The sequence below is a fragment of the Neoarius graeffei genome, chromosome 10 (assembly GCF_027579695.1).
Source record: "Neoarius graeffei isolate fNeoGra1 chromosome 10, fNeoGra1.pri, whole genome shotgun sequence".
In the NCBI taxonomy this organism is placed as follows: domain Eukaryota; kingdom Metazoa; phylum Chordata; class Actinopteri; order Siluriformes; family Ariidae; genus Neoarius; species Neoarius graeffei.
The window spans coordinates 3,461,711-3,486,433 of record NC_083578.1 but is presented as its reverse complement, the minus strand read 5'-3'; the positions used below and the strand labels follow the sequence as shown (position 1 = coordinate 3,486,433).

Sequence of the window (24,723 nt, the reverse complement as noted above, 5' to 3'; positions counted from 1 at the left end):
TGTATTTAACTAATCAGTAGTTCTAGCTGTGCTGTTGGTGCTCATGGCACCACTTTTCCAATGTGTTACATACAGTATATTCCAAGTTGTGTCACATACTTCAACAAATACACATTTTTAATGGATGGATAAGGAAAATGAATTCAATTACATTTCTTTGTCTTTATTTTGCCCTAAAGGCATGTAAACTCAATTATAATTATGGCTTTGATGAAATAACTTTAATAGACTTTATACACAATAACACAATCGGTTCCACCGCATACAGTACATTAAGAGAGAGAATTTGTTCTTGTTTCCTATCTTGTAGATTATGGAGGTGCAGTAGAGCTCACATGACAGTAATGGTCACATTCAGAGATGGATTTGGGACCTTGCAGTTTCCAGACGCTGAGGCCGAGATGCTGAATGAAGAGCGATCAGGAGGAGGAGGGATGTAATATTGCAAAGTGAACTAGAAGTAAATAAAACACATTATTAGCACAATTCATTCACCAGACTGACCCTCTGAGAATCTGCTTAATTAATAAAATAATTGAGGTGAGGAAGTAAAGTGTGAATTGGTGATCTACAGACCTGCACGTACACACAGCCTTTCCCTTTTACTTTGATTCTGTAATCTCCAGGAACCTCCTTCAGCTGACTCTCCTGATACAGCAACCTGTTACTCTGAGTGACTGTAAATGAGGTAATCAGCCCTGATGATGATGCTATAGCAACACTAATATTTCCTGCTGGTTTGTAGTGCACTTTACTGTATTTCGCCAGAGCGTTAAGAGCCACAACAGTGTCCTGGATGATGGGAAAGAAAATAAAGAGAACAAAGTTAACCCTTTAATGTACAGTCTAGACTTGTAGACCATTAATATGTGGCTGTTTTTAAAAATATATCAGATATAACCTTACATATGTATTATATATACACACACACCTTCAAATCACTATAGTTTTATATTATACAAACACCAGTATCTTGATTTTTATTCCTCCAATAAATGTTGCTTTTCCCAATCCAACATGGATGGCAGTGACAGACACAGTACATTTTGTATATTTCTTTCTAAACTTTCTAAACATACTGTACATTCTCTCGCTTTTTTTAAGGAGACATCATTTAACTTCAAACAGAAACCATTGTATTTGTTAAAAACTTATATTTGTGAAAAAATATATATTTTCAATCATTTTGGACATCAATGTTTGAAAACCTGGGTAATATTTTGGAGCTATTATATTATGTTTTATTGACTGGTAGATTGGTTAGTCATTAATAGTTACTAGTAAGACAGATAAGTTATTTCCTTATATCAGGATGTTTCTAACGTAAATACAATCAGAGTTCTAAATCACTGCTCCTCATGCTCTGTTACCATGTTAAAATATAACCATGACAATGATTATGAATAAAATCTTAGGTCAAGTGTCTATTTAGGAGTCATAATGCTGGATTTACACAGAAGAGGAGCATACTGGATACAAGGCAGGGAAATGCAATTAAGAGTGACTAAAATGGAGCAGGATGTCACCCAAGCAACATCTGTATAGCTGTAGCATATTGATAAATGTGAGTGGTGCAGGGATTACAAAGTTAAATTAGAAAGTACATTCTCTGAAGAGAAATTTTGGTGTATTTTGCAAGATGCAGCAGAGCTTTAACAGCTTGTGTGTGTGTGTGTGTGTGTGTGTGTGTGTGTGTGTGTGTGTGTGTGTGTGTGTGTGTGTGTGAGTGAGAGAAAGAGAGAGAGAGAAATTGTGTGTGTGATGGGTGAGTTGGCCTGAGGTGCCATATGAAGTTTGGTGGATGTGTGGTGAATGTTACTGAGCAAACCTCTATTTATTTGAATTGGGTCAAAAATGAATGGAAGTGAAAGGGGAAAAAAGGGATGTGTGGAAAAGATGAGTGCAGGTCTCGGATGAGGGGATGGATACATGTGGGGACTTGGCCTGAGGCATCATGTGAAGTTTCATGAAGTTTGGTCACTTGGTTCAAAAAAATTGACAAAGCGTCAAAGTTTTTCTCCCGAAACTCCATTCATTGTCAGTGGGGCCAAAAATGAATGGAAGTGAATGGGGGGAAGGGATTGGCAAAAAGAAAGGAAAAGAAAAGTGCAGGTCAAAATTGTGCATTGCACAATACTAAGAATAAAATTAAAGAATAACAATAGTATTGTTTTTGTTTGTTTACATTTGAACTTACAATATAATTTGTATTTCTCTGGTGTAAATTCAAAATATCCCTCAAAACTAAATGCTTAATGAAACAGCATGTAAAAATTGCAATCTAGAAATTGTGATGCACTAGCAGTTTCAGTATGAGAATAAATTTATGAAGAATATACGGTAAGTCCAGTTGTTCCTTTCATTTCATAGTTCCATGCACTACAATGTAAAAAAAAAAGTCTCATCCACTGTAATTTTTTTTAAAATAGCAGTTGTGAAATAATAAGCAGGTTATTTTAGCATGCAGCTTGCAGGGTGTAACAGTTATATCTTTTTTTAATGAAAGGCATAAAGTTAAATTTTGGAAAGGTGATCACTCTGAAAATTATGCAGTTGAAGTATTAAAGATTTGTACCTGTGTAGACGCAAAGCCCCCAAAGGCGTTCTGCTGCTGAGTAAGCCATTCGACGATGGCGGAAGCATAATTCAGATCAAATTTAGACAGACGGGATGTGCACACCAGACCCAGAAGCACATATGCTGTCATCTCCACATCCAAAGAGTCTGTCACTGACCCATTTTTGGCTCTGCTCCAGTATCTCATACGACCTGAGGGAAATATTACACATACTCAAATAATTGACCTACAGTTCTTCAAATAGCACCAAAAATCCATAATATACAGTGGTGCTTGAAAGTTTGTGAACCCTTTAGAATTTTCGATATTTCTGCATAAATATGAGCTAAAACATCATCAGATTTTCACACAAGTCCTAAAAGTAGATAAAGAGAACCCAGTTAAACAAATGAGACAAAAATATTATACTTGGTCATTTATTTATTGAGGAAAATGATCCAATATTACATATCTGTGAGTGGCAAAAGTATGTGAACCTCTAGGATTAGCAGTTAATTTGAAGGTGAGATTAGAGTCAGGTGTTTTCAATCAATGGGATGACAGTCAGGTGTGAGTGGGCACCCTGTTTTATTTCAAGAACAGGGATCTATCAAAGTCTGAGCTTCACAACACATGTTTGTGGAAGTGTATCATGGCATGAACAAAGGAGGTTTCTGAGGACCTCAGAAAAAGTGTTGTTGATGCTCATCAGGCTGGAAAAGGTTACAAAACCATCTCTAAAGAGTTTGGACTCCACCAATCCACATTCAGACAGATTGTGTACAAATGGAAGAAATTCAAGACCAATGTTACCCTCCCCAGGAGTGGTCGACCAACAAAGATCACTCCAAGAGCAAGGCATGTAATAGTCGGCGAGGTGACAAAGGACCCCAGGGTCACTTCTAAGCAACTGAAGGCCTCTCTCACATTGGCTAATGTTAATATTTATGAGTCCACCATCAGGAGAACACTGAACAACAATGGTGTGCATGGCAGGGTTGCAAGGAGAAAGCCACTGCTCTCCAAAAAGAACATTGCTGCTCGTCTGCAGTTTGCTAAAGATCACATGGACAAGCCAGAAGGCTATTGGAAAAATGTTTTGTGGACGGATGAGACCAAAATAGAACTTTTTGGTTGAAATGAGAAGCGTTATGTTTGGAGAAAGGAAAACACTGTATTCCAGCATAAGAACCTTATCCCTTCTGTGAAACATGGTGGTGGTAGTATCATGGTTTGGGCCTGTTTGGCTGCATCTGGGCAAGGATGGCTTGCCATCATTGATGGAACAATGAATTCTGAATTATCCCAGCGAATTCTAAAGGAAAATGTCAGGACATCTGTCCATGAACTGAATCTCAAGAGAAGGTGGGTCATGCAGCAAGACAACGACCCTAAGCACACAAGTCGTTCTACCAAAGAATGGTTAAAGAAGAATAAAGTTAATGTTTTGGAATGGCCAAGTCAAAGTCCTGACCTTAATCCAATCAAAATGTTGTGGAAGGACCTGAAGCGAGCAGTTCATGTGAGGAAACCCACCAACATCCCAGAGTTGAAGCTGTTCTGTACGGAGGAATAGGCTAAAATTCCTCCAAGCCAGTGTGCAGGACTGATCAACAGTTACCACAAACGTTTAGTTGCAGTTATTGCTGCACAAGGGGGTCACACCAGATACTGAAAGCAAAGGTTCACATACTTTTGCCACTCACAGATATGTAATATTGGATCATTTTCCACAATAAATAAATGACCAAGTATAATATTTTTGTCTCATTTGTTTAACTGGGTTCTCTTTATCTACTTTTAGGACTTCTGTGAAAATCTGATGATGTTTTAGGTCATATTTATGCAGAAATATTGAAAATTCTAAAGGGTTCACAAACTTTCAAGCACCACTGTACACCAACATTCTCCAGCAGTTACACACATTCACCAACACAATTCAAAATCATGTCAAACACCCAACACCAAAATTCTGGAATATCAGCTTTTCGAAAATAGCATGACTGCACAATTCCAACCAACAAGAAATCCACAACCAACAGACAAGACCAAGATTCTCAATTAAACACAAACAGGATTTTATTTACCAGCACACATTAAAAAAACCCCAACATTCTCAAAAGATTACTAGCCCGGGCCCGCCCATCCTAAGCGTGACGCAACACGAGGGCCTGTTGCGAGCTTAGTCTGGCCAGGCAAGCTATCTACAGCTCTTCCAAGCTCCCGAAAAATCGGGAGCCAATCAACTTTGAGCATCTCCAACGGCCCTGGGTAGAGGTGTGTTCAAGGCAGTGACATAGTAGAACTGCGACCGGAAGCCATAGATTGTTTACAGAATCTATGCCAGAAGCGCTTCATTCACTAGAAACATTACGAACATGGAGCAAGTTCTCATTGAAAACGGAGCAAAGAGCAGCCCTGGAGGTATTTATTGAAAGGAAGGACGTTTTCGCCTTGCTCCCGACCGGCTTCAGTAAGAGTTTAATCTACCAGTTAGCCCCGTCGCGTCACATACGTCAGAGGAAAGAGTGATGTGATTGGTTTAAGCTTTGTCACAGCCTTTTCTGGCTTCGACCAGTAGCAAACTGAGGCATTTCAGGGAGGCGGGTCAACCACGCACTTTGGGAAACGGTTGGGCTTAATATCTTTGCCAGACCAAATGCTCACAGAGCTTTGAAGTCGCGTTAGCCAGACTAAAAGATTACAGTCATGAGCACAGTGCAATGTTTTCCATTTAGACACCAATATTCTCCACTAAAACAACCACCAAAATTCTCAAATACCAACAACCTCCCATGAAGCATCCCCCAACACTAACAGACTACACTCTCCAATCACCAACAATGAAGCACCACCCACATTCTCTATTCTCTTTATTTCATCACACTAGAACAGTCTTTACTTCAAAATGTTCACCAACAAATGCCAAGCAACACCATCAACACATCAACACTGACATTCTCCAACAGCAGCAATCTTTAACACACCAACACTGACCAGCAAACACCAACTTTGTCCACCTGTGAAACAAACAGACACCAGCCAACACCAACAAGACTGAAAACACCATTCTCCAACAAATGGCAACACAAATTTATCTAAAATGGAGACTCTGTGTGAACAGCTGTTGATTCATTTTTACAGCTTCTTGGCCAACCTAAGTTGTCTGAAAATAAACTGCAACATATAAAAAATCAAAATCACATTCTGATGTACTAAAATCGAGCATCCACTTGTACTCCACTTTAAGCTTTGAGCTGTCAGAGAGTGTTATGTCTGTTTTCTCTGAGAGATTGGCATTTTTTTCAAACCTGATATCATGGCCTCTACATCCAAGTCTTCGATGAATGTGTCAGTCATCCCCTGATCTTTAGCAAGGCTGAAGGTGTAGAAGAGGAGAGCTTTGGCATAGATGGACTTCACCTGATTATACACATTCTTCAGGCATGTAACACCGTTTTTCACTATAGGATCCTGCAATACATAGAATAACAAATTCAGATTTTGTAATTCCTTACTGAGAGGCAAACAAGTGTCTTTAAATCTCAGAATTTGCATGTAACCAAAAATGTTGCTCGTTTCAAATTGCATTGTCAGAAGAATTCTCAACTATGGTTTTGAATCTTTATTTTCACACATCTGCAAACTGATTTTAGACTTTCCCTGAGCAATGACAGCTACTGAAAGTTTGCTAATGTTGATGGTATTTAGCCAGCATGTTAGAATTTTTGGATAATAAGTTATGTAAAATATCAAAATCAGACTTAAAACACCAATTAATGTCTTCAGTGAATGTGTTGTTTTAGAATTATTGTCTTTACTGTAAAATCCCTGCAGTGTATGCTTATCATTGTTTCTTCACCTTTGTAACAGGAACATGCTAAATAAGCACTGTTCGTTGAACATGTTTACATTTTTGTTCAACAGCGAACTGAATGAATCAGTTTGGAACTAATGAACTTGAATGTCGCTCATTCAGAAGTAGTGATAATAGACAAAAATTTAACTTTCATATTATGATATGAAATAAGATGTATTACGATGTCTCAGGATCATACCTTGAATTATTACATGACTGTCTCATTTTTCTCACGTGTTCCTTGTCTTGACCAGTGTTGTCTGACAGTGATGTACTCCAATGTGCTGGTCATGACACTACTGATTTGCTTGTATCAATAAAGGAGATTCCAAGAGCTTTCTAATGGTAGGTGAAATTTGGTTTTTAATTGCTGATTTAAAAAAAAAAAAACACTATGGATTTAGAGCAGCTCATTAAAAAAAATTAGAAGAAATTAACGCTTTTGGGACGGCGAGTTGGCCTAGTGGTTAGCGTGTTTGCCTCTCAACCAGGAGATTCCACTCGCAGTTGGGTCATACCAAAGACCATCATAAAAACGGTACCTACTGCCATCTGGCAAGGCATGGTGCAATACAGATGTGAGTGGGGAGTCAAACTCTCGCAGTTACCAGAGGACCCACCCCCCACTGTAACCCTAGCTGTATAGGCAAGAGGCTGAGGGCTATAGAAACAGAGATCAGCGCTGCCCATTGCCTTAAAGTGCCATTCCACCATTGGATGTATTCTTTGGCATAAAATACAATATATTTTATGACAACATGACTAGACAGAGAAATCTTTTAGCTTCAAAATGATATATCAAACACAGTGATGGGAATAACGGCGTTAGAAATAAACGGCGTTACTAACGGCGTTACTTTTTTTAGTAACGAGTAATCTAACTAATTACTTTTTACATCGTTATAATGCCGTTCACGTTACTTACAATAAAATACTATGCGTTACTTTATTAAAGCTGTTCTCATCTGGCACGCTGCTCGTTCAGCCTTTCTTTCCTCTGCTTTAGTGTGGGGCGGGGAGATGCGAGACAACGGCATAGTAAGCCAATCAGAGTAGATTTTGACAGCATACGTAGGTAGGCCACGCCTACTGCACTGCGCACACTTTCAATGAGAAGACACAGCGATGGCGAGCGGTCAGCCCAGCACTGCGCTTTCACATTGGAAATACAGCCAGGACTTTTCATTACTTGAAATAAAAGGCAAAAATGTCTACGTGCAATGCACATTATGTCGAGGAACAAAGCGTTTGTCCTCGTCAGTGGCCAGTAATTAGTAACATAATTTTAATAACTACAATATATTAAATTTGATAGATGTCTTATCTCACATTGTCCCACAAAAATATTAATATAGTGTAGATAACATTACTAACTGGTTCTGGTAAGTGTCCATTTCAGTCATTAAACACATTTAACATTCACTTTTATTATGATTACACTAATTGAATTTGATTTTTTTTTTTGAGGGGGAACAAAATGTAACGGAATAATTACTTTCCCTGGTAATTAGTTACTTTTATCACAAAGTAACTCCGTTACTAACTCAGTTACTTTTTGGGAAAAGTAACTAGTAACTATAAATCATTACTTTTTGAAAGTAACGTGCCCAACACTGATCAAACATAATTTTTTGACAACGACAAGTATATTAATTTTGCAACCAAAGTCACCTACCCTTTTAATTTCCGCGCGGTAGTGAAACGTGATGTCATCGGCAGGTTCCCCTTCTTGTGTACCACGTGTTGGTTTATTTTTAGACCAGGAAACCCCCAAAGTAAGAGAGTCATTTCTCCTCGTATATGGGGGCCAAAAAAATTGCGAAAAATTTTGAGTTAATCTTTCAGTTAGCTAGATTTATTGGTATTAGCTAGATTTATTGGTATTATTTTTATCACGTTCTATCCACCATTGCTGATAATATGTGCCACGTCACACGTCACGTGGTACACAAGAAGGGGAACCTGCCGATGACATCACGCGCGGAAATTAAAAGGGTAGGTGACTTTGGTCGCAAAATTAATATACTTGTCGTTGTCAAAAAATTATGTTTGATATATCATTTTGGGGCGGCACGGTGGTGTAGTGGTTAGCGCCGTCGCCTCACAGCAAGAATGTCTGGGTTCGAGCCCCGTGGCTGGCGAGGGCCTTTCTGTGTGGAGTTTGCATGTTCTCCCCGTGTCCGCGTGGGTTTCCTCTGGGTGCTCCGGTTTCCCCCACAGTCCAAAGACATGCAGGTTAGGTTAACTGGTGACTCTAAATTGACCGTAGGTGTGAATGTGAGTGTGAATGGTTGTCTGTGTCTATGTGTCAGCCCTGTGATGACCTGGCGACTTGTCCAGGGTGTACCCCGCCTTTCGCCCGTAGTCAGCTGGGATAGGCTCCAGCTTGCCTGCGACCCTGTAGAACAGGATAAAGCGGCTAGAGACAATGAGATAAGATGAGATATCATTTTGAAGCTAAAAGATTTCTCTATCTAGTGATACCATTTATATATGTTGTCAAAATATATTGTATTTTATGCCAAAGAATACATCCAATGGTGGAATGGCACTTTAAGGGCCTGTTTAGTACTGGGTCAGGAGACTGCCTGGGAAGACCAGGTCCTGGCATGGGAAGGACTTTGACTTTGAATGTTTTTGGGAGTGTGAACTATGAACATGAATGAATTCATTTTAATGTGTGTGAAGTGAATTTTGAGCAAACTCCTTTTTAAGTGTGAACTTGCGCAACACTGGTAACATCTGTGATAGTCCAACATTTAATGATCTTGAGTGCAATTATATTACTTACTTTCACTGTATAATTGAGTTCTAGCATTGCAGACGTGACATATGCTGTGAGGGTCACCTCATTATTCACTCCTCCCTGAGAGAGAGAGAGAGAGAGAGAGAGAGAGAGAATTATTATGTTAATTATTTTCTCTAACAGTACATGATATTGGACTCAGGCTGCTCTCCTGACCTTCATGTCGGTGTGGAGGAGTTGTCCCACTGAGGCAAAACATCCGTTATCCTGCTGCTGTCGACCGAGCCAGGTCTTTGCCTGATCCACATGCACCTGATCTATATAGATATATCGCTTCGCACGTCCAAAAGACTTCATCACGAATGCGGTCAGCCTGAGAACACAAACACAGCAGATCCAGATAACAAGTCAGAATCACAGTCTTTATTTGGAAGGTTAAAAAATACTTAGGGCTCTTTTTATATCTGTTAGTCTACATCCATTCCTGTGTTTCAGACCTGCAACACATACCAAAAAAAGTTGGGACAGGGACAATTTAGGGCTAGTAATGAGGTAAAATAATGAAATAATGATGCAATTTAAAACAGGTGATAACAACCATCATGATTTGGTATAAAATTAGTATCCAGAGGGTGGTGTAGTGGTTAGCGCTGTTGCCTCACAGCAAGAAGGTCCGAGTTTGAGCCCCGTGGCTGGCGAGGGCCTTTCTGTGCGGAGTTTGCACGTTCTCCCCGTGTCCGCGTGGGTTTCCTCCGGGTGCTCCGGTTTCCCCCACAGTCCAAAGACATGCAGGTTAGGTTAACTGGTGACTCTAAATTGACCGTAGGTGTGAATGTGAGTGTGAATGGTTGTCTGTGTCTATGTGTCAGCCCTGTGATGACCTGGCGACTTGTCCAGGGTGTACCCCGCCTTTCGCCCATAGTCAGCTGGGATAGGCTCCAGCTCACCTGCGACCCTGTAGAACAGGATAAAGCGGCTAGAGATAATGAGATGAGATCAGTATCCAGGAAAGGACTAGTGTTTGAGGAGTAAAGATGGGCCAAGGATCTTCATCTTATCAACAAGTGCATGAGAGAGTTATTGAAATGTTTCAAAACAATGTTCCTCAAAGAAAGATAGTAAAGGATTTGGATATTTCACCCTCTATGGTGTATAATATCATTAAACGATTCAAGGAATGTGGAAGAATTTCTGTGCATAAAGAGCACTGCATCAAGAACTGAATGTACAGCCAGCACTTTTGACCTTAAGCTAGGACTATTAAGTCTCTTTCATCTAAAGTGCTTATGTATTGTGTTTAACAGAAAAGTGGATTAAACCAAATAAATATGTAGATTCATGAACTCCTGGATACAATTATATACACCAGCCTCGTCTAACTGGCAAAGGAGGTGGTGTTGCAGGTATTAGTATTGCACTATGCACTATTGTTCTTATTATTTTTCTGTCAGATTTTTGGCCCATTTCTTCTCCCACAGTTTTTGAGATAGAGACCCCAAACCAAATTTAAACCATGTGGTCTGATGGGGAATGGTGTGCTTGTATACAGCTTTTGGATCAACGCACCCATTCTCTCATTCTTGTTTTTCTGTCATTTTTTTTTCCCATGGAGAATGAATGGGACTCCTGTTTCAAGTCTTCCTGCTCAGACACACTTCATTGGAGACCCACCAAACTTAATGTAACGCCTCAGGCCAAGTCCCCTGACACATACATGCAATTGGTTTTGACCCGCACTCTTCTTTTCCTTTCTTTTCACTGATCCATTTTCCCTCCATTCACTTCCATTCATTTTTGCCTGCATTTAAAATGAATGGAGTTTTGGGAGAAAAACTTTCACTCTGTCAGTTTTTTTAACTGAGTGACCAAATTTCATGAAACTTCACATGATGCCTCAGGCCAAGTCCCCCCACATATCTCTCCCTTCATCAGAGATGTGCTCATCTTTTCCTCGGATTTCACACATCCCTTTTTCCCCTTTCACTTCCATTAATTTTTGACCTGGTTCAAATGACTAGAGTTCTGCTCAGTAACACTTCACCACATATCCACTAAACTTTATATGGCACCTCAGGCCAACTCACCCATCACACACACACAAACAATGTTAAAGCTCTGCTGCATCCTGCACAATACATTGCATTTCTCTTCAGAGAATGTACTTTCTAGTTTATAATGATTATTGAGGTGGCACACAAAAATCTAGACATAAATTCAATATGTTTGAAGTTCTTCATACTAACATATGTGTAGCAACAAAAAAATAAGTCTACCTAGTTAATTCTGCTAATTATTATTTACAGACCCCCGGAGATCATTATTCTGAATTTCCTTCTGAATTTGAGGATTTCACTCTCAAACCTGATTGTTTCTTTAGACAAAGCCTTAATTGTTGGAGACTTTATTCCCTTTGTTAACCCAGAAGGCTCTCTGAACACTGCATTTGTGTCCATTCTGTATTCAGTATGGGTTAATCACAACATCATAGGACCTTCTCATAATGGTGGTCATACTCTCGATCTAATACTAATATTTGGATTAAATATAGAAAGTACAGTCACACTTCCACAGTCTGAAACTACCTCAGATCATTATCTCATTTCATTTGAAATATGTCTTAGCAATAATATATGCACCTTGTTACATGATAACTTTAGGACTGCAGTTGTCATGAAGTTTTACACTCAAGTTTCCATCAGTGAACCAGACTTGTAGCACTCGAGTCCGACTCATGCCCTAATTTTAAGGACTCGTGACTTGACTTGGACACTGATGACTTGGACTTGGACTCGTGCATTAACTGCATTCAGACTCATAAATTGGAGACGAGGACTCAAATTTTTTCTTTATTTTTTGTAACATGCCACAATAATTTGGCATAAGACATTTATACCTACATTAATTTTTTTATACTAATTTTGTGCAAGAGAATGCACATTCACCTGTTCATATGCCATGCTCAGGAATAAACTAATGTTAATGGTGCTAAAATGCCTGGAGAGACGCCCCTTGGATTGTCTGCTTTGCTTATACAGACTTCTCATGCAGTGGGAAGAAAATGCACTGCTATGTGTTCCATATGTAGAAGAACAAGACGACAGTTATCTATATCCCACACCCTATATACCAACTATACCCCAAGTTTCAAGGTATTATTTGTGACATTTTTCAAGTTCTGCTGCAGGAAACCAACCCGACCTCTTTACACTGACCTCAGCAGCCCATGGCATAAACCCACCGGATCTTTGGTCCAGGGGAGCTAAACATTAACATTTCTCACATTTCTTAGTATCAAAAGGGACATATACATGACTTAATCAACACAGATACCAACTTTCAAGACCAAACCAATCATAGTTTTCAAGTTCTGCTCCGGAAACAAAACCGACCCCTAAGACTAACCTGAAAGACTGAGTCTGAAATTGTTTCCATGGAAACATGAAAAATTAGAATTTCTCAAATTTCTTAGTATGAAAAGGCACATCTACATCACCTTGTTAACATGTATACCAAGTTTCAAATTCGTATCATGAATAGTTTTGGATATATGCTCCGGAAACCAACATTGCTCTTAGAAACTAAGTCAAAATCTATTTTTATGTAAAAATTTTAAAAATACCTTTTTTCAAAAATCCAAAAAAACAAAAGGCACCAGTTCGCATGTTGCTTGATATGTATACAAAGTTTCATGACGATATCTTCAGTAGTTTTAAAGATATGGCCCGGAAACAAAAACGTGACCAGATGGACGGCCGGAATCCGTTTCTATATCCCCTGCTAAACTTCATTTGGGCGGGGGGTAATAAATATTGAGGAGACAACAGGGACAAACTCGAATTTCAATCATCATTTGGTAAGACTCCACCCAGAGAAGGAAGTGACAGGCTATGTTTATTGCTCTGTTGATAGTGGGCGGGGCTTGCTGAGCGATGAACTAGCCAGTGTTAACCCTCTCTCATGTTATTTGCTCTGCTGATAGTGGGCGGGGCTTGCTGAGCGATGAACAAGCTTTTTATCTGTAGCCTGTTAACTAAAATGGGGCAGTCGAGCAGTAACGTTAGTCCAACACAGCAGCAGAGACACTTTCACATAAAGGCAGCAACAGACATAGTCAAATGGTGCGGGTGGAGTCTTGTTCTCGGGCTCGACTCGGATCGATACTGGACTCAACTCTAAATTTTCTGTAATGACTCGGACTTGAACACTGGGGACTCAAGACTGGACTCAGAGTCGAGGTTTAGTGACTCGACTACAACACTACAGTGAACATTTGATAGCTTCAACAAAATAGATTTCATGTCAAAACTATAATGAACTTCCTGGTTACAAAATTGCACTTTGTGATCATATAGGATACAGTTATAAAAGTGAGTTATTTATAATCATGCTATCTGTTATCACCCAGATGAGGATGAGTTCCCTTTGGAGTTTAGTTCCACTAAAGACTTCTTCCTCATGTCAGCTCAGGGTGTTTTTCCTCACCACCTTCTCCTCAGACTCCATTAGAGATAAAAGTCCCCTATTTCCACCTGATATTTTTTTCTGTAAAGATGCTTTATAGCAATGTCTACTGTTAAAAGTGCTAAATAAATAAAATTTACTTGACTTGAGACACACACACACAACTCACCATGTGTTGCCTGATTCATCCTCCATCCCAAAAGCACTGTAAGAGCCATCAGTGTGTTTGTAGCCCAGTTGGCTCTGATATCCTGTGCAGGAGATGAGAAACCAAAAAAAGTGAGTTATGCAAATTTTTTTTAATACTTAACAATAAAATGTTAAAATACTGTACATTATCCCAGCTCCTCATCTGGACATTTATAAATTGCCTTAGCTTTCATTTTGTGAATTTTCTCTAATCCTCAAATCTACAGAGACGTTATGTCTTGTAAAGTGTCATCACCGTTCAAGAGGAAGTTCTCAGCTTTGCTCCTGATCTCAGGTGTGAGCTGTTTGGTGCTCTCCAGGTAGTCCAGGATGAAGATATTGGGGGCGAAGCGCAGCATGTTCTGCTCTCCACAGCCGTACGGCATCGCCAGGAGACTCGCCAGGTTCTTTACAGCTCGGCCCATCAGATCTCCTGCAGAGAAACAATGTTAGCAATATTTTCTTTCATTTTTCATTAGTTGTGATTGGATTGTGATAAGTAGCATTATAAACATCACATGATAATATTGTGCATACCATGCAATAAAAAAAGGGTTTGCGGTCCTTTTGATTTGTGTCTCTGGAGTAACTTTAAAAAGTCATATGCTTTTCATTTGACTGAAGGTTTTAATTTCAAAGCTAAGTGTTCCAAGAAAAAAAAATCATGAACAAAATAGTAAAAGTTACATTTTGTTTTTCTTTTCATTCACATTAATGTTCACTCTATCAAGCAATCATCACAAACTATTTGCCTCATATATAAACTTGGCTTGATGCCATATACAGGGCCCTGGGTCCGTCTCAGAAACTGCTCTCTCATTTGGGACATTATGGTCAAAAAATAAATTTTCTAATTGTCCTTTTTTTTTTTGCATTGACCTAACACTCAATGTTTCTTTTGTCATGTTTAATAAGAATAAAGATAGTATCTTGCTTTATCTGGCCTCCACTGTGGAACATTTTTTTGATTACAATTCAAACGCTTTTGTAAAATTGATTTACATATAAAATAATTACATCATGAAGAATTAAAGCCCCTCCTTCACAGATGAGTGAAATATTGAATAAATTTCCTCTTTTTGATTGCTTGGGTTAAAAATGCCAAGTTATGATGACTGAATTGATTATTCACTTAAATATGAATAATATGATGGATTTTGGGTATTTGATATGGCGAAATAGGACACAATGGAAAAATCAAGAACACACCGGAAAGATGAGAATAACGGCGGTGGGAAAAGAACAGCGACTGTACCGGCTGAAGGTCGCGCGGGTCTCTGCTGCGGTGCGCGAGCAACGGGACATCACTACCGCACCGGACGGAGCACAAGGCGGGGGCGGGGCAAAATGACTGGCCGTAGATTCTATCAAAAGTTCGATCTAAATTGACCATGGTTGAAAAATATTGGCCAAAAATACGCAAACACTACGAAATATGAAAGTAAGATGAAAAGAAACATTCTATTGCCTTATACTGCAAGACTAAAACAAAATAAAACTGTCAAAACTCACCTTTTCAGTGACAACGTCCGAACAGATCACCCGCGTAACAGAAAGACCGCAAATGGAAGCACGATCAACTTCTAACTGTTGGAGTGGACAATTCCATTCTACACATGCAAATTGTTAATGTTGTCCTTCCCCGCACACAAATAACACGCTACGGTAAAAAATAGACCACAACTCATTTTATAGCTCAGAAATTCATACAAGACCAGCTACCATCGTAACATATTCTGTAAGAAACATATTCTATACCTAACTTTCAGCTTTCATTTTAAAAAACAAAATCGAAGATTTATAACTAAATTTTTATATGGCATAGTGATTTTAAGTTACTACTTTTGGTGAGGTAGTGATCTCGACCCTGAGGCTTTCCGTTTAGATCAAAACACACGATCGTATTGGTTTGGGGTTTGCGGAAAATGGAGTTACAATTGTAATCAAATATTTTGCATGATGTTTTATTACGGTTATGATTATTCTGTGAGCGCACCAATCCTAAGGTGTATAAAGTTACAACTTAAAATACAATTAGTGATACAGTGTCTTGCAAAAGTATTCATACCCCTTGAACTTTTTCACATTTTTCCACCTTACAACCACAAACTTAAAAGTTTTTTATTGAGATTTTATGTGATAGACCAACACAGAGTAGCACAGAATTGTGAAGTGAAACGAAAATGATAAATGGTCTTCAAAATTTCAAACAAATAAAAATCTGAAAAATGTGGTGTGCATTAGTATTCAGCCCCCTGTACTCTGATACCTCTAAATACAATCCAGTGCAATCAACTGCCTTCAGAAGTCATCTAATTAGTTAATAGAGTCCTACTGTGTGTAATTTACTCTCAGCATAAATACACTTGTTCTGTGAAGGCCTCAGTGGTTTGTTAGAGAACACTGAAGAACAAACAGCATCATGAAGACCAAAGAACTCACCAGACAGGTCAGGGATAAAGTTCTGGAGAAGTTTAAAGCAGGGTTAGGTTATAAAAAAATATCCCAAGCTCTGAACATCTCAAGAAGCACTGTTCAGTCCATCATTCAAAAATGGAAAAAGTATGGCACAACTGCAAAGCTACCAAGACATGGCCGTCCACCTAAACTGACAGAGCGAGCAAGGAGATCACTGGTCAGAGAAGCAGCCAAGAGGCCCATGATCACTCTGGAGGAGCTGCAGAAATCCACAGCTCAGGTGGGACAATCTGTGCACAGGACAACTATAAGTCGTACACTCCACAAATCTGGCCTTTTTGGAAGAGTGGCAAGAAGAAAGCCATTGTTGAAAGACAGGCATAAGAAGCCATGTAGGGGACACAGCAAACATGTGGAAGAAGGTGCTTTGGTCAGATGAGACCAAAGTTGAACTTTTTGGCCTAAATGCAAAACGCTATGTATGGCGGAAAACTAACACTGCTCATCACCCTGCACACACCATCCCCACTGTGAAACATGGTGGTGGCAGCATCATGCTATGGGGATGCTTTTCTTCAGCAGGGACAGGGAAGCTGGTCAGAGTTGATGGGAAGATGGATGGAGCTAAATACAAGGCAATCCTGGAAGAAAACCTGTTGGAGGCTGCAAAAGACTTGAGACTGGGAAGGAGATTCACCTTCCAGCAAGACAATGACCCTAAACATACAGCCAGAGCTACAATGGAATGGTTTAGATCAAATTCATGTGTTAGAATGGCCCAGTCAAAGCCCAGACCTAAATCCCATTGAGCATCTGTGGCAAGACTTGAAAATTGCTGTTCACAGACACTCTCCATCCAATCTGGCTGAGCTTGAGCTATTTTGCAAAGAAAAATGGGCAAAAATTTCAGTGTCTAGATGTGCAAAGCTGGTAGAGACATACCACAAAAGACTTGAAGCTGTAATTGCAGCAAAAGGTGGCTCTACAAAGTATTGACGCAGGGGGGCTGAATACGAAAGCACATCACATTTTTCAGATTTTTATTTGTTTAAAATTTTGAAGACCATTTATCATTTTCGTTGCACTTCACAATTATGTGCTACTCTATGTTGGTCTATGACATAAAATCTCAATAAAAAACGTTTAAGTTCGTGGTTGTAAGGTGGAAAAATGTGAAAAAGTTCAAGGGGTATGAATACTTTTGCAAGGCACTGTAACTGTAGACTTTTCAGTGGACTACAACCTTTTTAAGGGAATGCGATGTAGTCAACCATTTATCATGTCCCAGATCAAGTCGCCATTTTTCCACAAATCTGCAGAATTTTTGCCAAATTCTGAATAGAGTATTCACATCAAAGATTTAGTTTTATCTGTATTATTTCTTTCATCATTTCATTTCAAATTAAAACGAACATCACCATTCAAAACCGTATAGTTTATTGACTGAGAGTATATTTAGTGGGGTTCCCCCACAGTACCCAGTTTCTGAGACAGACCCCTCTCCATGATTACTGCCCCCTTGTAAAGTTTAGTGAAAAAGATTTCGAAAAAAATCCACCTTTTGGTGAAATCGCTTCATCTCACATTAAAAAAATGAGAAAAATTCAACCTTTAATTGAAATAAATTTCATCTCATCTCATTATCTCTAGCCGCTTTATCCTGTTCTACAGGGTCGCAGGCAAGCTGGAGCCTATCCCAGCTGACTATGGGCGAAAGGCCGGGTTCACCCTGGACAAGTCGCCAGGTCATCACAGGGCTGACACATAGACACAGACAACCATTCACACTCACATTCACACCTACGGTCAATTTAGAGTCACCAGTTAACCTAACCTGCATGTCTTTGGACTGTGGGGGAAACCGGAGCACCCGGAGGAAACCCACACGGACACGGGGATAACATGCAAACTCCACACAGAAAGGCTCTCGCTGGCCACGGGGATCGAACCCGGACCTTCTTGCTGTGAGGCGACAGCGCTAACCACTACACCACCGTGCCGCCGAAGAAATCACTATTAAAAAAAAAAACACTTGTGCCACTATTATTGGCACCTCTGCACTTAATACTCTGTACAACCCCCTTTGCTAGTAAAACAGCACTGAGTCTCTCCTCAGTGCTGTTTCAGATGCTATACTCGCATGATTAGAAAGATCCTGGGTGTCTCCTGGCAAGATTGTGTCCCAAATAAGATCCTTTATGGGGCCCTACCACCAATATCTTGCAAGTTAAGAGCAAGAAGACTCAAGCTGGCTGGGCACTGTGTGCGCCACAAAGATCTAATGGCACACAACCTAGTACTCTGGGAACCCAATCATGGTCGGGCTCCTCAGGGTGGGCAAAAGCTCTCCTATGTGGACCAACTCAGGAGAGACACCAACACACAGACGGCCAAAGAAATAAGATCTCTAATGCTCCACAGACCATCGTGGCAAGCCATATCAACTTGCTCCCGAGGAAACTCGACCTGATGATGATGATGATGATGATGAGTCTCTCCTATAGCATTTTATAAGGTTGGAGATACAGAGCAGGGCATCTGAGCCCATTCCTCTTTACACAATCTCTCCAGATCATCCAGGGCCCTCGACCCTCTCTTATGCTCTCTCCTCTTTAGCTCCGCCCACAGGTTTTCACTGGGGTTCAGCTCAGGGGACTGAAATGGCCATGGCAGAAGCTTGATTCTGTGCTCAGTGAACCATTTTTTGTGTTGATTTGGACATATGCTTTGGATGATTGTCCTGCTGGAAGATCAAATGATGACCCAGTTTTAGTTTCCTGGCAGGTAGCCAAATTCTGATTTAAAATGTTCTGGTATTTCATGGAGTCCATGATGTTATGTACCCTAACATGGTTTCAGGGTCTTTGGAGGAAAAACAGCCCCAAAACATCACAGAACTTCCACCATATTTTACAGTTGGGATGGGGTTCTTTTCTTTATAGCCATCCTTCTTTTTACCCCAAACCCACCTCGAGTGTTTATTGCCAAAAAGCTCCACTTTTGTTCCATCAGACCAGAGAATACAGTTCCAGTCAAAGTTGTTGTAGCATTTTGCAAACTTCAGGTGCTTATGTTTGTGGTTAACTGACAGAAAAGGCTTTTTTTCTGAAACCTTCCAAATAATCTGTTGGCATGGAGGTGGAGTCTGATGGTGGTTTTGGAGACTCAGAAACCCCAAGATTTTGCTTTTTCTTGTAATTCACCAACAGCGATCCTTGGGGATTTTTTTTTTTTTTTTTTGCCTCTCTTACCCTCGTCACTGTACGTGGGGCCAAAATAAATTTGGATCCTCTTCCAGGAGAGTTTGTACCAGTTCCAATTGGTGTCCACGTTTTTATTTTTAATTGCCCTAACAGTAGAAATGGATATTTTCAGACAAGTAGCTATTTTTTATAACCATTCCCTGACTCACAAATGTCAACACACTTCTCCCTCATCCAGCACCAAGACAGTGAGCACAGGGACACCCCAAGGCTGTGTGCTCAGTCCACTCCTGTACACCCTCTTCACCTACGACTGCAGCCCCACCCAGAGTAACACTTCCATCATCAAGTTCGCTGACGACACCACTGTCATTGGGCTGATCACAGGCGGAGATGAGAGAGCCTACAGGGAGGAGGTGGCTCAGCTGGTCTCCTGGTGCTGGGAAAATAACCTCTCCTTGAATGCTAAGACCAAGGAGATGATTACTGACCCGAGGAAGAGGAGGAGAGACCAGCACACCTCGCTGCACATCAACGGGACACAGGTGGAGAGGGTGAAAACATTTAAATTCCTCGGAACTCACATCAGTGAAGATCTCACCTGGACACACAACACACAGCAGACCATCAAGAAGGCTCAACAGAGACTCTTCTTCCTGAGGAAGCTGAGGAAATTTGGACTGTCCACCAAACTCCTCAGCAACTTCTACAGGTGCACAATGGAGAGTGTCCTGACAAATTCCATCACTGTGTGGTAGGGGAACTGCACAACTCAGGACAGAAAGGCTCTCCAGCGTGTCATTAAAATGACACAGTTCATCTGTGGAGCTGTCCTCCCCCCACTACAGGACATTTACAACACCCGGGTCACAAAAAGGGCACAGAGCATCATCAGGGACCAAACACACCCACAACACAGACTATTCACGCTCCTACCATCTGGCAGATGCTACAGGAGTGTGAAAGCAAGGACTACTAGACTGACAAACAGTTTTTACCCCCAGGCCATCAGGCTTTTGAACCACGGATTATAATCACCATCTACCTCTATATTTCCATCAGGCTTTTGAACCACGGATTATAATCACCATCTACCTCTATATTAGCAATTTTGCACAAGACATTGCACAGTATATCTACCTCTATGTTTGCACATTGTTTGTTTGCCTCTTTTTTTTTAAATGTTCTTTGTTTTTCATTCTACTTTTATATTTTGCATTCCATATGCACTTTTATATTTAATATTTCGTATTATATATATATATACACACACATTTCTTTTTATATTGGTAAGCATAGTTTGGTTGGGCAGTTGCAAAATAAGAATTTCATTACCCAATAATAAACCGCTGTGTCTGTTATTGTGTATATGACTAATAAACATCTTGAATCTTTGTGTGTTCTCTTATCTTTCCCATGTTGATGGATGATGAAGGGAATTTGGCCTCTGTGTCACCTCATTTGTTCTGCAGTTAATCAGGAAGTCATGGATTACAGCTTGAAATTTCCTACACACTCCAAACCTGTACAATTTAAATGGTAAACATGCTTCAGTTACATTGTGTTTACAATAATTTCCAGGGGTGCCAATAATAGTGGCACATGTGTTTTTGTTGTACATAATTATTTCTTGATGAGGGATCTTTTTTCTCTGAATAAATTTATTTCAATTAATGTTGGAATTTTCTTATTTTTTCAGTGTGAGATGAAGCGACATCACTAAAAGATGGATTTTTTTCTCACCCTTTTTACTAAGTTTTACAATGTTGTGGTGGCGTGGGTGAAGGGGTCAATCATGGAGGACACTGTATCGACCAAAAACTATCTAAACTAATGAAATGCTATGAAGTTCTCTGACTCACCCAGCACAGAGACTGAGCCCATAGCTGAACCACCCACGACTAGATCAGGCAGGGTTAAGGAGACCGTCTTCTTAAGCGCAGCTTTTAACAGAGACAGAGACAAACTTAACAGAGACAGAGAAGCAAGGAAAAAAGTTGGTACAAACTGTACAGAGCCACTGCTGTGTCCCCTACTTCCACCTGATAGTTATTTTTGAGCACTGAAATCACGAACTGTATTGGACTGAAATTCCAAGACTGAATTACAGATCCCTGCCCTGGCAAAGGCCCTGAAACCTGTTCCAGGAGATCCACCTTCCTCTAAAATTCATTTCCAGCCCAAAGCCAACAGAACTGATTGATAATCAACAATCAAAATTAAAAGGTGCTTTTTGTCCAAAAACTCTTTATTCTAAGGTATCAGGTGTGTATAAATGTGGTGAATGAATAAGGTGTGTCTCTGACCTGATGTGCAGAGATGCTCATTGTAACTTTTATACTGTTTGGTTCCATCAGCCTGAAAATGGCAGCAGAATAAAAATGCAATGATAATCACAATTACAGCATCAATAAAATGGTTGCAACTTATGTTCAAAAGTCACATCAGTATTTGATGATGATGATGTTCGTCCTTCGGGGTCGAAGATGACCATGGGTTCAATTTGGTGGGTGGCAGTTGTGGATCAAGTGGTGACTGATGAAGCCAATCTGGGCTTTGAAGGTACACCCACATGTCGGGCACATGTGGGTAGGTGCTGTAGTGGGGGTGGCAATAGTTTGAGCCTTCAGCACAGCTTGTTTCTTCTGGGCCTCAGCGATGCATTTCATCTCTGCTGCACATGCACCACTGGTGAGTTTTGCTCGCCATGCTTGACGATCCTGAGCAAGCAACTCCCAGGATTTGAGATCGATTTCTAGGGTTTTGAGGGACACTTTAAGATTGTCCTTGAAGCGTTTCTTCCAGGCTTGTAGTACTTGTGTCCAGGACTCGGACTCAAGTCCGACTTGTGCCCTAATTTTAAGGACTCGTGACGTGACTTGGATGTGAGAACCGATGACTCAGACTTGGGTCCTAATTGTCTATTCTATCCTATATTATTTTGTCATGTTCTCTTCTGTTCTGTGACCATTCTATTCTCTATTTCTATCTTAATGTACACTATCTTGTCATATTCTATTCTATCATAAGTTATTCTATTCTATTCTATTCTATTCTATTCTATTCTTTTAGTCCTGGATATGACTTTAAACTGCAACTGGTGGTGAGTCTCAGGTCTGGGAGGACTGAAGTATTGCGGAAAGTGGAGTTACCCCTTCATCACCATTGCTCCCAGGTCCACTCTGACCCAGAGTGGTAGCACCTGCCTGGGTTCCAGCTATGGGTTAAATAGTACATCACCAATAAGGGGCTGGCAGCAGGGCACTTTTTGGTGCAATGTGGCAGATGAACCAAATAGGGTCAATGGCAGACCACCAGATGACATGCGGAAGAGCCACTTAAATGGCCAATGGATGGCATTGCCTGGCAAGTCATTTGTTACTGTGGGGCAACTTCTATACCCATCAGGTCTGTGGCACTTTTGTGCACCACTTGGCATCAGGTCTGGAGGTCGAGAGAGACAACACAATGGGGGCACGACATCGATTGTCTTACCTTACTGTGCAAGGCGCTTTATTAGGAGAGAAGAATAGCATACAAAAGCTCACAAGGCCAGGCATTCCGTGGCGGCTTAGCCAGGCCATTCATGCCAGCCCTGAGGACGGCTCTGACACTCTGGCGTGGGCCTCGTGGCCCATCTGCGTTTCTGCGTATCCTAATGAAGCAATCATCAATGGACAGCCAACAACTGATAGTGGGGTTTGCTGAGCGATGAACAAGCATTTTATCTGTAGTGTATTAACTAAAATGGGGAAGTCAAGCAGTAACATTATTCCAACACAATAGCAGAGACAGTTTCACATAAAGGCAGCAACAGCCACTGTCAAATGGTGCAGTTGGTGTCTTGTTCTTGGACTTGCCTTGGATCAATAGTGGACTCAACTTGCACTCAACTCAAAATTTTCTGTAATGACTTGGACTTGACTCACACTTGAACACTGGGGACTCGAGACTGGACTCAGACTCAAAGTTGAGTGGCTCAACTACAACACTGGTTTCTTCTGCCCCCCAGGTGAGCACTTGCCTTAGCACAGCTCTCCATGCAACAACTGTTTGGGCAGTTGACTGTCTGGCATCCTGACAATATGGCCAGTCCATGTGGCTTGGGCTTTCTGCAGGAGAGTGTTAATGCTGGGAAGTCCAGCCCCCAGTAGAGAGTGTGCACATTCCATGTGCCAAGGTTGAGTACCTTCAATACATTATTTATTTTCTTATTTGTTGTATTTCAACTGCTGAGCAGGATCCCGCCAGCTGTGGTGTGCTGGTCAAGGTGAGGTGAAGCAGGAAGAAGAAGAAGCAGGTTATGTTTGGGGCACCTTTTCTAGCCCTTTCCTCCATGGTGGTGAGTAGAGCAAATCCTAAACAGTGCTGCTCAGACACCCAGGGGGCTGCCAAACTCCACTGCCTCTTTTACACTATTAATGTTCCTCATGTTCAGAGCTGGGTTTTGCAGCCGCTTAAGTAATTGTCCATTTATTAAAAGCTTGTGTGTATAGGTCACACCTCAGAGGTCCCAGATTTTTGTGAATTTGTGTTTCTTGAGTTCTTAGTTATTATTAGTCTCTTTGACTGTTCACTTGAATTAAAGTGGATTTACTAAAAACCTTCATAACTCCAAAATTATTAAACTTATCAATCATGAGATCTTGAATCTAATGTGTCTTGTCCATGGTCTCTGGCTGCAAAATGTATTATTATTAGTAGTAGTCGTAGTAGTAGTGGTAATGAAATCACCTTCACTAGCAGTGTGTTAACAACTGAATGGATGTGTCCTTTCTCTGGTACAACAACTTTATTCTTCCTACACAGACTCGATGACTTGATGGCCTCTGCTTTCACCCTGATGCTCACATCCCCTGTAACACAGAGAGAGAGAGTACTGTTTATTCTTAATAACAAACCTGCTATTAATCCCCTTTTCAAAATCTACAATTCAGCAAGAAAAAAAGTGGACTTTTGTAATGCTGCAAAAAAAAAAATCACAGCTAATCTTGAACGTGTTTAAGAGAGAAACCATGGTGTTATTTAATCCCCACTATAATATGCCTGTGCTCACGTTACTATAATCATGTAAGTATATTGTGTATAATTCTATAAGTCCAAAGACATGCAGGTTAGGTTAACTGGTGTGACTAAATTGAGCGTAGGTGTGAATGTGAGTGTGAATGGTTGTCTGTGTCTATGTGTCAGCCCTGTGATGACCTGGCGACTTGTCCAGGGTGTACCCCGCCTTTCGCCCGTAGTCAGCTGGGATAGGATCCAGCTTGCCTGTGACCCTGTAGAACAGGAT

At 40.5% G+C, this 24,723-nt stretch overlaps 1 protein-coding gene across 1 annotated transcript in view; it reads right to left on the bottom strand.

Annotated features, from left to right (window-relative positions):
* The window catches only part of LOC132892685 (alpha-2-macroglobulin-P-like), a 108,173-nt gene that overhangs the window by 5,015 nt on the left and 78,435 nt on the right, over positions 1 to 24,723 (bottom strand). The window contains exons 22-32 of the mRNA XM_060930997.1: positions 24,168 to 24,289; positions 21,740 to 21,791; positions 21,296 to 21,376; positions 14,069 to 14,245; positions 13,793 to 13,874; positions 9,379 to 9,535; positions 9,208 to 9,282; positions 5,869 to 6,031; positions 2,576 to 2,769; positions 577 to 792; positions 336 to 454 (exon numbers count right to left, since the gene is read on the bottom strand). Coding sequence (XP_060786980.1) covers positions 336 to 454; positions 577 to 792; positions 2,576 to 2,769; positions 5,869 to 6,031; positions 9,208 to 9,282; positions 9,379 to 9,535; positions 13,793 to 13,874; positions 14,069 to 14,245; positions 21,296 to 21,376; positions 21,740 to 21,791; positions 24,168 to 24,289 — 1,438 coding nt within the window. The remainder of the gene's footprint in view (positions 1 to 335; positions 455 to 576; positions 793 to 2,575; positions 2,770 to 5,868; positions 6,032 to 9,207; positions 9,283 to 9,378; positions 9,536 to 13,792; positions 13,875 to 14,068; positions 14,246 to 21,295; positions 21,377 to 21,739; positions 21,792 to 24,167; positions 24,290 to 24,723) is intronic.